The sequence below is a fragment of the Sinocyclocheilus rhinocerous genome, unplaced genomic scaffold (assembly GCF_001515625.1).
Source record: "Sinocyclocheilus rhinocerous isolate Xijiao unplaced genomic scaffold, SAMN03320098_v1.1 scaffold605, whole genome shotgun sequence".
Taxonomy (NCBI): Eukaryota; Metazoa; Chordata; class Actinopteri; order Cypriniformes; family Cyprinidae; genus Sinocyclocheilus; species Sinocyclocheilus rhinocerous.
In genome coordinates, this window is record NW_015661612.1 from 2,049,290 (window position 1) to 2,064,800 (window position 15,511).

The window sequence follows — 15,511 nt, forward strand, 5'->3', positions numbered from 1 at the left end:
TATATATATATGAACAAATATGTGTGTATACACATTTTCAAATATGTGTGTATACATTATATTTCATATTAATTTTATACTTTTTATAATTTAACATCATATAAATATAAATTAAAGAATGATATTATGACATAATGAATAAATGAATATGCAAAAACTACATAAATCAATCAAATGCCAGAACTCAAACCAATCTCCTGCAGGGCTCATTAATGTGTCATTAACTCTGGGAGCTCTTTTGTGCTGGTCCCATGTCAGGGCTCTGAGTGGAACATACTCACCCAGTAGTTTTGTAATCCGAGGCTGCAGGCCTGCTGTGAGTGGAGACACCATCCTAGTATTAAGGACAGGGATCTGACTGTGATCTCATTAGCACACAGGCATAAACTGCAATGGTCTAATAGCAGGGCAAGTCTGGGCTATGGTGGTTTTCATATAGTGTTGAAATGTAAACTAAAATCTATGTTGCCAGTCAAAACATGTTTTTTTCTTCTTCCAAGTTTAACTACTGTTAATCTGACAAGCCAACTTAAAAAAGCAGTGCTCATTGAGTGACATGCTAAAAAAACAACAGTGATACAGTTAATAAAACGGTTAATAAAAAACAGTTAATAATTGCCTAGACACACTGCAAAAAATATCCTGTATGAAAGTCATATACAGATGCGTCTCTTTTTTTTATTCAATTCTAATTTTATGAAAAATGAACAGAATATGCAATATCGCCACTTACAGCAAAGGGTCTAGATTAATACAAGACCAAAAACAACACAATATAGATTTTATATAAATTTAAGGAATGATTATTCTTATTAGTATTAGATGACAGTTCATTAGAAAATTAGATAATTCACGATTCTTTTCTCTTACCATTGTAATTCATAGCTGGCAGGACCAAAGACATCTTGGGGCGGCTGCCTTTGTTGTGGTTGGTGGCGGGAAGGAGGAGGTGATCCTGTAAGCAAAAGAGGAACAGCCATCAGCCAGCCACAAATACACATGCATGAGGAGGGTTTGTTACATTGCTGAGGACATTGCTAAATTGCTCTGGTCACTGTTTAAGAAGTCTGAAGCATCAACTTGGTTGCTGAAAATGTCTGATAGTGTTGGACAGTAAGAGTGAGACAATATGAAATTTGTAATTTATTTTAATGCTTTAAATAAAAAAACAGTAAAAAAAACAACAACATAATATTGTGAAATATTGTTACAATTTAAAATGACAATTTTTAAAAAGAGTGTTCTCCTGATGATGGACTCATAAACATTAACATTAGCCAATATGAGAAAGGCCTTTAGTTGCTTAGAAGTTAGTCTGCAGTCCTTTGAAACCTAGTGGACTTTTACACATCTTGCTTTTAGTGACAAAGTATATATTTTCATCCCATTTGTTTGATTGGGTTTTCTTTGTCAACTTTCAGGACTTGCATGAAAATCTGATGATTTTTGGGGTTATACTTATGCAGAAATATAGAAAATTCTAAAGGGTTCACAAACTTTCAAGCAGCACTGTACACTTAACATTTGCTAAAGAAAGCAGCCAGTTTCTTTCAGTGCAAGCGAACTATCATTTGAAGACCTAGAAAGTGTCATGTAACACTTCTATAATCAGGTCAGAAATGTGTCTATGTTAGTCCAACTCGGTACCAATTGGAGACGTTCTCCCGTCAGAACACACCAGTTGAAGACAGAACCCATACGGAAAGGAAAGCCCACGAGCTGGAGACTGTAATAACACTGTTATTATAATGTCTGTGTGATGGATGGGAAATGGGTCATGGATTTGTGACGTCTCGAATCATGTAGACTTCAGTAAATGTGTTTGTGCTTAATGCCATCTGAAAGATGTGGAGGAAATTGAATTCACAATGGGACTCAAATAGTTTACCCCAAAATTAAAATTCTCTCATTAATTATTCATCTTCATGTCATTCCAAATCCTTATTTTCATTCTTTAATTGATTCCAATTCTTGAGCTACCCATTCATTAAAATTGCCTTTTTAACCGTTTCAGAACAACATGATGATATGGGATTTTTAAGACCAAGAAAAAAACAAAACTAAAAGGAACAAATTGAAGGCAACACAATACATTAACATATTCTTTAAATGTAAATGTCTAGGGAGTACACAATGAGTTGTATTAGCAAAACTTTTTTTGTCCATTACTTTTTAGCTTAAGGTTTAATACTTGCTCCCAACCAGTAAAAAAAAAAAATAATAATAAATACTTTTTACTGTACCTTCTGATAACACTGCAAGAAAGTAATGTTGTTCTTTAGTATTTTTCGTCTTGTTTTCCAGTATAAATGTCTAAAGATTCTTAAAAAAAATTTTGATTTAAATTGTTTCCAGATATTTGTTCTGGAACAACATCAAGAACGGAAGAACAACATTACTTTTTAATGATTTTTATGACTTTTTTTTTTTTAAATGCCATGATGTGATCGTTCATGATCTTGAGAAGCAAAATGACACAATTATTATCGGAGAATTTGATCAAAATGAAGTGAGTTTTATTAAAACAAGAACAGATAGGACTAAAAATGGGCTAAAAACCTAATTCAGTTTCAAAAATACTGAGGAAGATATTACTTTTTGCGGTTTTTATGCAACATTTATTGGCATTACTATGAATTCAAGATTTTTGCTGATTTAAGATTTTATTTTTTAAGGCCTGTGGTAAGTAAATGAAGACAAAATTTTCTTATTCTTCCTCTTCCCCAAACCTCTGTGGTTCTCTAGACTAGATTATGACAATGAGGTCTTTTAGGAAGAGCAGTGGCCAAATTCTTTCTTTGTGTCCAGCAGGTGACGTGGAACATCTCTGAAACCTGTGGGTGCAATTCTATGATTCAATATCCTCCAGAGGAAAGGTGGAAGAGAGACATAAAGAGTGAAAGGGCAAGTGACTGTGGAGAAAGGTATGAGTTATACCAATCTAATCAGATAGATATGAAATTCCCGCCAACTCTAAAGTGTGATAGGCTCAAAGGGAGCTACAATCAGAGGATATTATGATTGGCTTACATAAGGATGACAATGGAAACATCCCCAGGGCAGTTTGAAAGTTTGCAGCAACTCTGGGAGATCAGAGAGCTTGATTCAATGGAACAATGAAATAAAAAATTAAGTTGCAAACACAGTCCAGAAAGAGATGGAGGGCTCATTGCACATGAAGGGGAGAAAAGACTAACAAAACAGGACAAGCAAAATCTCATGCCCATAAACCTAGGAAACAAAATAAATAAACACATTTTGAAATTAAAAATGAAGAAAAATATATCAAATGAATTTCCACATTCTTTCCGTTCTCATTTCTAACTAAAGCCATTAACAAACACTTTAATCCTTTATTTAAAAATGGTCTCCACTGCAAGTAACACATTCTTGAAGACAATCAGAAGAGGCCTCATTTAACAAGCCAAAGATCAACAGGCACTGTTTAGCAATAGTCCAGAGAGTAGAATGAGGATTTAGACTGGTGACACTTCAAATGCTGAGTGAGTGGTCTAGCTCAATTTGAAGGACTGGTTCACCCAAAAATAATGTTTTATTTACTAACACGTTATTTGAACTCATAATTATTATTTTTTCTTTTGTATATCAATAAAGGTAGGTGACACTTTTCATTTTTGGTTGAGCTATCCATTTTCGACTACTGACGACATCTACTGACGAGATGCGCATTAAATATCGTGCGATATTTATCGTGCAGCCCTAAATGCAACATTAGGGAAAAGCAAAAACAAACTTTTTTTTTAATAAAGTTAATGCATTTGAGTTTTAGATGGCCAGAATTGCAACCTGATGGGTTAGGCTTTGACCTTTTTTAGGTTCTTTAATGGAGGTCACCATTTGAGGAGGTTTCTGGAGAAGCGGAGTCAATATTGTGAAAGTTTAACTTCCCAAAAGACTGAATAAACCTAGAGAAATAACCAAACATAAAAAACAGGGCAGTGTCTGAATATGACTAAACCGATCAAACATCTTCTGGCTCAACTCGTGTATGATGGAGCTCATTTTTTGGGCTGAGATGAATGAAAACTAAAAACAGTGACAACTTTGATTTTTCAGTCTTTAAATCAAGTTTAGTTTGGAAAAAAAAAGTAGTTGGCAAAACAGTCCTTAGCATCCACAAAACATCTTTATTTTCTGATTATGAGTCATTGACTTGATGAGTCATTTCTTTGCTTTAGTTTCACAAAAAAAAGAGAAGTGGAGACCTGTTCGCCATTACAAAAAAATCAACAGGATGAACAGAGAGAGTGATACCATCTACTGTCACATCTCATGCAAACTGCTGAAATATTTCAGTGTGCTAATTTTGCTTTGGGCCACTGCGATTCGTCTGAACACGGATACGCCCGCCCGCCATTCCCTTTGTAACAAAAGAGATTAAAAGATTATTTTTCAAATATGTAGGCCAACATTATTCACATCTTCCGAGTGAATAATCAAAAGCAGGTACTGAGGGTATGGGGAAAAAAACCATCTTTAAACATACAAGGAATAAGGAAGGAACTGATGAAAGATGACATGCAATTAGACTAAAACAGAAATAAATGACCAGATTACTACAAATACACTCTGACTCCAAATGAATGACACCCAGCTTGAGATCATGTACATGTGCACAAATATTAGGCCTGGATCATCTGAATAACTCTTAGCTGATTAAGTCTTTTTGCCTATTACAAAGACGAAAACTACCTAAAACAACCAAACCACAGCTCACTTTTTGTATGTGACGTTTAGGGGTGGGTGAATCTGACATCGAAAACACTACTATAATAAATAATGTGCAGCAAAGTGGTTACAGCATGTGTCCCATGAAATGTTGCGAAGAACAAACAAAAAGTCTTGTTTAGTTGATCTATATAGCCTCAAACAAATCTTAAATGGATTTTGATGATTCTATGCCACTGGATCATAAATGCCCCGGGAATACCAGACTGAGAGGGATGGTAGTTAATATTTATTGCAAAATGTAATAGGAAAGGCACATTTGTAGCACATTTCACAGTCAAATTCATAACACAGCTGCAATACTTTAACAATTAAAACGTTAAACTTTGATGATATTGCTGGTTACAGTTCCTAACTGTTTTATGTGTCAACACAGGCTGATAGAGCCATTTTATACCAAAACTAAACAAAAACTAAAAATAATCATTTAAAAAATATAGCATTAGACTGCTCAAAATTATTCATGTGATGGTAAAGCTGAATTTTCATCAGTCATCATTCCAGGCTTCAGTGTCAAACGATTGTTTCGAAATTATTGTAATATGCTGTTTTGCTGCTCAAGAAATGTTTTATTATCATCAGAAGTAGTAACTGCTTAATATTTTTGTGGAAATAGTGATGCATTTTTTAGGTTTCAAGTTCAAAAGAACAGCATTTATTTCAAATAGATTTTTTTTTTTTTCAAAATTACACATGTCTGTCTCTTTGGACCAATTTCATGCATCCTTGCTGAATAAAAATATTAATTTGTTATTGCCCCCACACCTTTTAATGCTAGTGTACAGCATAATTAGTGAAATATATTTAATTTGTATTAAACTTTATACAGTAAAAAAAAAAGCTTACTTTTTTTCAGCTTACTAAATTGTATATATTCATTACAATATCACAGAGACATGCCAAATACTAGTGAGGTGGCATTACAAGAACCACAGTGTGCTTTATTTCAAACAAGAATGATTGTTTAGAAACTGAAAAAAAACCCCCAGAAGTTTATAAAGACCTCCCAAGATCTAGGGACACATGCTAGAAGATTCTCTGACATGCCATTAAGGTGGAAGAGTCTCAAGTGTCCCTTTATGATGCTGTGCTGTGTGGGCTCTAAAACCAATTAACCACATCCATGTGTGGCCACAGGCCGATAGAAAGCAGACAGATGGACGAACAGACAGATAGGCAGATAGATGTGGAGGTCCACTTACCCGGCGGAAAGAAATCACATAGAATGTGTCCCCTCTTCTGTTGAGTTCATCAAAGAAGTCATTGTAGGTGCGGTGAGGGGCGTAATACACCTGCAGCTCGCTGCTGGGAATCCTGCATACAGGATATGAAAACACTTTAAACTCTGATTTACATTTTGCCATAACAACTGCCTGTGCATGTTTTAATGTTATTACTGCAGGTAAAAACATGAACTGAATAGAAAATGTTATACACGCTGCTTATTTTCATTTAAAAAAAACTGTATTTAGTTTACCTATTGTAATAAAATACCATGCAACTTAGAGCAAGCGAAAAGTCTAATTACAGTTCTCACGAATCTCTTGATAAGACACTTTCTTTCCTGTGTGAATGTGGCCTTTCCGCTGTTGTCAGTGTGAAGCAATGGAATGACGGCCATGTTGATTTTTGGCCCAATGCACTGCTGAGGTCAGCCAAACTACAGCAGCCAAAAATATGATTTACCCTGAGGGAGAGCAAGTGGCCCACACAAAAAAACTAAATAAAAAGATAAAACAAACAAAAAAAACATGTAGGAGGATATGTCTGTCAGGTGTAAAAACAGTTTTTTTCCCCCAATAAGCCAGGATAGATTTTAAGTCAACAGAATTGGCATTCATAACTCATTGTACTGTAATGTGACATTTCTAAGTGACTTGATTTTATACATCTGGAATTGATAGGCCTGTGAAAAGTGGGCGTTTCAAAAGGCAGTTTGTAGTCCTTTGTGGAGGTCTCCTCTCTTAAAACACACCAGCATCCACTTGCAGGGTGGCTATTTGACTGGGACATGACTTGGTATCAGTTTCACCCTTGAGAACATCTCGTATTTATTGGGTTAACTACTGGCAAAATTTTATATTAAAGACTGAATGACCTGCAACAACAGCTTAAAACAATGCCTAAATAGCAATTTGGCTATGGGTTAAATCGCTTCATTATGAAAGATTATGAATAAAAAAAATTATAAAAAATGTATTCTTGGATGATTGTGCACAAAAAGACCAGCAAAAAAAGAAATCTAATTATGTGTGGCATAGTTTGAAATTCCCCTCAAGCATTACTGGACTTGACGACAGCTTTGAAAAATGACCTTAAAAAGAAGGGAAAAAAAGCTGGGACAGAATTCTGTACCTCTACACTCTTCAGAATTCTGCCAAATCTACCACCTACTTTGGCAGATCATGAATTGGGGTTCAAACTTCACTGTGTTGTCTTGTAACACGTAAATTCAAACTGTCCAGAGACCATTTCTCAGAATGCACATTAGTGAATATTACAACATTTACACAAAGTTTACATTACAAATAAAAGGACAAAAATAAATTTTTTAACAGTTTTTGAGCAAATACCCCATGAAAAAGGCTATATAGCACTGATACAACACTGCAGACTCAAGAACTGACGACTGACACTCATATAATACCACAATGACAGGGACTAAATAATATGCTGTTTGGCCTGAATGATGTCGAATGAATTCTTCACACAACTTACTTTTCAGAGGAATCTGTGTACTGGATCTGTGTCATGATCTGTGGTACCTCAGCCCGTTTATCTGCTGCTTTCTGTTGGACAAAGAAAATAAAAACTTAACTTTCTTTTACCAAATTATAAAACCAAGTATGAGCTCATGCATATTTCCCTGTGTCTCACTGTGCGTGCTTTAATATCTGTACACTTGAGCTCCTGTCATTGTATGTTATGCTGATAAAGAGCATCTCTATCAGACTGTGTTTAGTTCTGTGCTCTGTGTTGACAGTGTACAGAATCTGGGAAACTGCCATCTGTCAACACACCCATCCATCTTCAATCACCCAACATCTCAGCACCCTGGATGATGACAGAATTTACAGAGTGGCTCAATCCTGGTGATGGAAAGCAAACATTGTGGCAGTACCAGAGTACACATCTTTGTTGATTATAATGGGAGAAATCTAGTTTTGTTTTCTTTGAGTTGTTGTTGTTGTTGTTTATGGTGAGGACATTTTTTCTCTGGAGTTAGAAGTTCCTGTTTAAGACCACCAGGTCTTCTGTGCCGGAGATTTTTCCAGATCAGAAGGCCTTTAATGTGGTGGAAACGCATGGAAGGCTTCCAGATTGGGTGATGGGAACTTATCGGTGGAAAATGGCTATCAGTGGATATGTGTGTGCTTGTGTCTGTCAGGGCAGTTTCCCAACATAAGGCAGACACTTCAAACACAAGAGTAGCTTTTCAAACAATCAACTTGCTGTACATTATGCTTCTCTAAATCATAACAGGCTGTCCATCCAACTGCTTTCACTATTAGTTACCTGATAAAATAAATGATAAGGAACTAATACAAACAAGTACAGTCTGATTAATTCTGCCAGCATAAATCGTACAGCTTCACATTAAACCAGAATGTGGCTTAAAGAAAGGTTTCTGGAACTAGTTTAGTAGTTCATTTCTTATGTAAAATTATTAATACAGTTTTGAGGGGAGAATCTGCAACCCAAGCTGGTGAAATTTCTTAAACATTTATGCGACGTTATGCCATAGAGAGCAGTCATGATCATTTACAAGAACAGGCTCTCTAGAGCAGTGGCGGCTCGTCGAGGGAGGCAGGGGAGGCACAGCTTCCCCATAATTTTGAGGTGAAAATGGGAGGAGGACGATTTAATGTTAATAAAATTCACAATTCATTTCAGTTCATGTCTCAGAATGTGTATTTTTTGTTTGTAATTTCACAGTTGTAATACCATAACGTGAAAGCGCCGCTTTTCTATCGCGAATGTGCCGAATCTGCTGATGTAATTACAATCGCTAGGTGATAGAGAAGGGGAGGGGGAGGCCAGGGGAGAGGCGAGCTCTTGTGCCTCCATTGGTAAAAAAAATTTGCCAATCACCATCGAGTGTTCATTTTCAGCGCTGAGGAGTGTTGAGAAAAGAAACCTCGCGCAACAGGCAGCTCTCTTTTAACACATACTTTTAAGAAGGGATGGATGCTTGCTTCAAGTGAAAGGCCAGGGTAAGTGAAATTATATTATCTTGCTGAATGTATGTCATTTTCTTTACGTTTTCTGACTAAAAGCAACCAAAAAGCCATTTTAAAGTGGTTAAGCAAATTATAATAATAATAATCGGCCGGGATCCCAGACCAATACAATTAGTGTGCCGCCTCTATTTTAAAACCCACGAGCCGCCACTGCTCTAGAGTAACAGAGCGGTTAAGAGTCTTGCTCAAGTGCACAATGGTGACAGATCACGAATCACCCCTTTTAGGATTTGAACCTCAGCTTCCAGTGCATTTCTTAAACCACTAGGCTACTCCACCCTCATCCATGCAGCTAATCTCTGCGCTTATATTGTCTCATTGATTTGTGGCTGTTGGTATAACTTGTAACCATTTCAGGAGTAAATATGTTGTATGGTTAGGAAATAAAATAAATATTAAATTTTTGTACACATTTCAAGACAATTCTTTTTACAACACCTCATCTCCTTTCACTCCTTTCATGTGAGTTTAAGCTATCGCTTTGACTGAACCTGGACAACTGGACAAACAGAAGTAGATAACTTCATTGTGCCGTTGTCATGGCATTCAGCACTTTCTGTCCTCTGCGCACGAGACACAGCAAATAAACTGAACCCGTTCATCTTTTCCCACCATTGTGATTCCACTGTTAATAGTCTAAGGTCAGTAAAGTTAAAGAAAAATTAATACTTATATTCAGCATGGACACATTATATTGATCAAAATGACAGTAAATGTCACTAACACAGATGTTAACGATTTCAAAGAAATGTTGTTCTTTTGAACATTCCATTAATCCAAAAATCCTGAAAAAACATATCATGGTTTCCACAAAAATTATAAGCAGTACATTTGTTTTCATCATTGATAATACTAATAATAATAATGTGAAATGTTTCTTGAGCATCGAATCAGCATAGCACAATGATTTCTGAAACATCATGTGACACTGAAGACTGGAGAAAGAGCTGCTGAAAATTCAGCTAAAATATATTAAAACAAACAAAATAAGTTGTTTTAAATTGTAATAATTTTTCAGCGTATTATTGTTTTTACTAGTGTTGTCAAAAGACCCGGTATTTCGGTACCAAGTCGGTACTAAAAAAATGAAAACGTTACGGTACCAGGTTTTCTTAAGTACCGGTGGTACCGAGTACCCGGTCAACCCGGTTCTTGATGCGCTATCCGAAAGCTATCCTCTTCCAGTGTTGCCAAGTCCGCGGTTTTCCCGCGGAATTGGGCTGCTTTAACACTGTTGCCGCGGGTTGTTTTTCATGTCCGCGGGTTGAAAAACGACACCACTAACGTGATATTTAGCCCCTGGAATGCGAATTTTACCTGGGAAACCCCGCCAAAACACGCGTATTTTATCCCCGGAACGCGATTTTTAACGAGGGATCCCCTCGAAACCCGATTGGGCGGGTTTTGTTGTGAACACCTGGCAACCTCTTCATAAAAGCAGTGGCGACCTCAAGAGGAGGAAACGCATCAAACTAACGAAACACCCCGATCAAGTTCAAGCAGGTAAGTTTCAATTACATTTTTAATATTTAGAGCTTCTGTAATGAATATTTTTCCATATTTTAATTTTGGATTGAAATAAACATCGCCGTTAGCGTATACGTAATTAATCGTTCGCATAAGAGCGGCTAATGCTAATATAATGAGCATTAGAATGAATTTTGTTCAAAATGATTTCTCTGGTATTGGTACCGAATACTGAAATTTTGGTACCGTGACAACACTAGTTTTCACTGTATTTCTGATCAAACAAATGCAGACTTGGTGAGAATAAGAGTCTTCGAAAACATTAAAAAAATGTTACCAACCTCAGATTTTTGAAAGGTATTGTAATATTAACATTAATATATAATATTAATTTTGGAAACTGTTGACTGCTGACTTCTAGAACCGTGAGGGTTTCTACATGCAATCAAATCAAGTAAAGTTACTGACAGTGGTTTTGAAGACAATCAGACTCAGTTTAGCAATGACTGTTAAAAAAAAAAAAAAAAAAAAAAAGGAAATTAGTCTGAGAGAGAATAGACAGATTGACTGAGCAAACTGGGGTAGGGGGCTGTTTACTTTCCCAAGACTACTGGATTATATTTAGAGTGGGTTAAAAGGAGTGAAAGAGATGACCAGTGTGAGAGGAGAGGGTGCAGAGAGAGGGGTCTCATCTCTAATGTAAACATTTAGAAGATCTATTTAAAGAAAATATACAGCATTATATCCTGGTGGTTCTCAGCTGCCTGTATCTGAGTTGGAGGTATGCAACCCAGTGTCTGCACTTGAGCCACACCGAAACAGATGTCATGTTTAAGTTGAAAGAGAAAGAAAAAAGGCTCGTCAGTCAGTGAACTGGACAATGTCAAGACACTTAGGTGACTCTTGTTCAGACAAATCTGATTTGGTTTTCAGATTAACTTTTTAGGATGGATTATCAACAATATCAGAAAGAAAGCAACAAAATTAAGAATGATAAATTCAGAAAACTATTCAGCTTTAAAGGAGGAGAAACTAGAAGTTGTTAGGTCATACCAGGATGGTTCTGCCTCTGTGGTGAGTGTTGCTCATGCGGCGGGTTTTGGTCCGCTCAACCTCATGACGATGTACCCAGCCCCTCAGCTCATGTGCTATCCTATAGTTATGCAGAGCAGAAACATCACTTTAGATTTCATAAGATGTCAGGTGGTAATATGAAGAATTATGTCATCCTAAACTGTGTATTAGTATAAAAAAAAGGTATGGTCAGTGAATTTTTTTAATGCATGGCTGGACATTGGATTTGAAATCGCAACCAAACTATATGATAAATAAACAGAACACAGAGAATCATTTAAAAAAAAAATACTGTTTGGTGCTTATTAAAGCAAAAAGTTCAAAGAAGCTGTTGCAGTCTCTTAGCTGTTCTATGGTTACTACATACAAAACACACAGCAACAAAAAAAGTATAATTTTTTTTAAAAGCAAAACAATAATTCAAATCATTTGTGCATGATACTGATTAATGAGGTCACAGGTGTGTGTTTATAGAGTTTTTATAACAGCTTCAAACATGGCTCAGCCAATCATAATTAAGGAGCGGAACTGTTTTATAAAAAGCCGGTCTAACGGATGTTGGTTGATCGAAAGACTGCTACAATTATCATCGTCATTACAACAGAGCTCAGATGTTTATGTACCAGAGCTATTGTTTAGGGCTATTGTAATAAAAATTCCTTTTCGGTTCGGTTGAGATCAGATCAGACTGGGCAAATCTGGGGCACTCAGGACCAGATGTTCTGTAATCTAAATCTGAGGAGAACTGGCTTGTCACAGAACTGCCAGATAGTACTAACACGATTAAATCTATATTAAACAGCATCTGAATATCAAAGGGGGTGGGGTAATATCAACTGATGTAAAACATGCTCAGTACTGACTTCATGCACTTGGTCCTGTTGACAGGTGGCAGGCAGGGGGGTGGAGTTCTGAAATACAGAGGATCCTTCACCACCATCAGAGCCTTCTGCTCTGATACCACATCCTCTAACCTATGAGAAAGAGAGAAAAACAACAACATTAAAGACAGGAAACTGTTAAAGAAAAGAATGGAAAATGGGGGTTCAGAATATTTATAAGGATGTTTTAATTCCATGACAACGTAAGGAATTTTACAAGGCACTTGTTTTAATCATCTCTTGGTGCACTGCTGGCTTAACATCTGAAAAAAGAATTCTCTCTTATCTTGTCTACGGGAAAAGACAGCATCTGTAAAATCTATAAATGAACACCGCCAACAACTTGTGACAAGTTCACACTTAGCGCAGGTACAGTGTGCTTAAAATAAAGCCAAGACATCATGAACAACAAAAAACTAAATCTCCTTGATATAGTCATTTACAGTTCAATGCAATAGCCAAGGAAATATGTGGCCTCTGAAATGACATCTCAAGCACTTCTGGCTGGGGATGAGTGACACTGAATCTCTGGGAAGCAGGATCTATGTCTCACAATCTTTGCTGACATAGAGAAGCTCATCCCACAGAAACAGTGAGTGGGAAGTCTGGATTACTTTCTATGGGCTTAAGAAGGAAATATATTAAGACAGCAGACTAAACTGTTCTTAATATGTTCAATGCTCAACAGTAAAAATACTTTACATAGGACAAACCCTGCGCTATTAGAGAAACAGTCTCTGCACAGATCCAAACTCAGACTGGGATGCAGGCGAATTGAGGATAAAACCTTTTAGGAATGTGATACACATTATCCCGATGAATGATACAGGAGCAAGAGATTTTAAAACTCTTGCAGGTGTTTATGAACTCCCTTTGGAAAACCAACATCTGGATCTCAATCTATATGCTTTCATTCATTCTCCAGTGCTGAATTACATAATTTAATTTCCTGCTTTACTCCCCAGATAGCTAAAAAAACTAACCATCTCAAACAATCCAACCCTAGGATGTATTTCAAAGAACTAATTACACAGTTTAAGCTGGAATAGAAAACTTTAGTCCAGCGTAGAAACAGTTGTTAGTGGAAAAAACAGCAGAAATGGAAACACCAGAGAGTAACGGACAAGGCGAGGAAACAAAAATGAACCAAAAATTGAGCCTTGTGGAACACCACCTGTTTTAGCCCCCAAAAATTCTCACGATCTTAGCAACGCTGTTGATCTTCCCTAACCCAGGCCCCAGGAGGTTTGAAATATGACCCCTGGGAGTGAAGTAACTCAAATTTGACTAGACCCTGCTTGATGAATGTCTTTGAGAAAACACAGACTTTTAAAAGGTTTTAAAAGTAATCATGTCTTCAAATATCTGTCTTTTCATGTGGGTTTTTTGAACTCCTATAAGCACTTTTTTTGGACATGAGAAACCAGTATTGCCTTTCAAAACACTTCCCTGGGTAGATAAAACAACAAACTTAGCTAGCTGTCCAGTCTTAGTATGTAAACTCGGGTGTGGGGCAGAACAAGAGCCTTGTTCTCTTACGCAGGCATTTGGACAGAGTCACTCAGCACCTGTGCTGACGTGTTTTCCAAAACATAAATGGACTCTGCAAGATTCGATAAGTAAGAGTCTCAGGTGTTTCCAGCCCAACACAGAGCATTGAGCATGACTAGGCAAATGTAGAAAACTACAGAATAGTGGTACCTGTTCACAGGGTTAGAGGGATCAGTCTGAGGCCTGTCTGACACCAGGTTTCTCTCAGACTCTGGGGAAAAGCCCAGCAGGTGTCTGCCACTGAATGCAGGGGCAGCAGGAAATGTAGACCCTCGGTCTCCTCCAAGCAGACTGGGTGGGACAGAAAAGGAAACAAAAGAAAACAAGTCAGGATATTAAATAAACCTTTATATAACACATTCCTTCTGGTTCCTTCAAAACAGATGCATATGGGTTGTAGTCAGGCTTTAGAAAAGGAACCTTCCAATAGGACAACCAAGATTTCCTTGTGCTACCAAGTACTTTCCTATAGACATTTAAATTATTTAATGTGACTATTCATTTACCAATCTAAAAGTGCAATCATTTAGCAATAAATGACAAATTAAAATACAGAAATGGAATAAATGAAATAATTATTTACCTCATTGGACCCAAGTTGAAGACCAAGAAGACCAGGACTGCCATAAGACACACAGCTCTCCGTTTTGGCGCAGTTGCTTTCAGCACAGAGTTCTTAAGAGAAAAGGAGTGATAGTGAATGTTAACGTCATTTTACCAGAAGAGCGATGAAAGGTCTATAACACGCATTTCGATTTTTTTATCTTTTCATGGTGACTTTAAGTGGGTCTGCAAATAATCTAAAATCGTTCTTGAAATCATACCCTGCAAAGAGATCAAGGTAGATATTATGGACACCAACCTCACTCATCAGGCCTTCCACTTGTCTTTTCAATGTGCCGTTTTCATTCATCAGCTTCTCGTTTTCTGACAGCGCCACCTTCAGACGGGCCTCCAGCATCAGCAAATACTCCTTTTTCTTCTTCCGGGAGAGAGAGGCGGACTCTCTGTTCTTTATCATGCGCTGCTGTCTCCGAGACGCACTTGACTGGAAGAAAAAAAATCAGGTCAAAACTAGTTATTACACTAGTCCAGCTTAAGAGAAAAGGAATGATAGTGAATGTTAACGTCATTTTACCAGAAGAGCGATGAAAGGTCTATAACACGCATTTAGATTTTTTTATCTTTTCATGGTGACTTTAAGTGGGTCTGCTAATAATCTAAAATCGTTCTTGAAATCATACCCTACAAAGAGATCAAGGTAGATATTATGGACACCAACCTCACTCATCAGGCCTTCCACTTGTCTTTTCAATGTGCCGTTTTCATTCATCAGCTTCTCGTTTTCTGACAGCGCCACCTTCAGACGGGCCTCCAGCGTCAGCAAATACTCCTTTTTCTTCTTCCGGGAGAGAGAGGCGGACTCTCTGTTCTTTATCATGCGCTGCTGTCTCCGAGACGCACTTGACTGGAAGAAAAAAAATCAGGTCAAAACTAGTTATTACACTAGTCCAGTGATCCTCAAATCTGGCTAGCGAGATCCACTTT

At 37.1% G+C, this 15,511-nt stretch overlaps 1 protein-coding gene across 1 annotated transcript in view; it reads right to left on the bottom strand.

Moving 5' to 3' along the window:
- LOC107726471 (cyclic AMP-dependent transcription factor ATF-6 alpha-like) overlaps window positions 1-15,511 on the bottom strand; it is a 41,304-nt gene that overhangs the window by 5,224 nt on the left and 20,569 nt on the right. The window contains exons 8-15 of the mRNA XM_016536066.1: window positions 15,246-15,431; window positions 14,547-14,638; window positions 14,114-14,254; window positions 12,395-12,505; window positions 11,511-11,610; window positions 7,468-7,538; window positions 5,952-6,063; window positions 871-955 (exon numbers count right to left, since the gene is read on the bottom strand). Of these exons, the coding sequence (XP_016391552.1) occupies window positions 871-955; window positions 5,952-6,063; window positions 7,468-7,538; window positions 11,511-11,610; window positions 12,395-12,505; window positions 14,114-14,254; window positions 14,547-14,638; window positions 15,246-15,431 (898 nt within the window). The remainder of the gene's footprint in view (window positions 1-870; window positions 956-5,951; window positions 6,064-7,467; window positions 7,539-11,510; window positions 11,611-12,394; window positions 12,506-14,113; window positions 14,255-14,546; window positions 14,639-15,245; window positions 15,432-15,511) is intronic.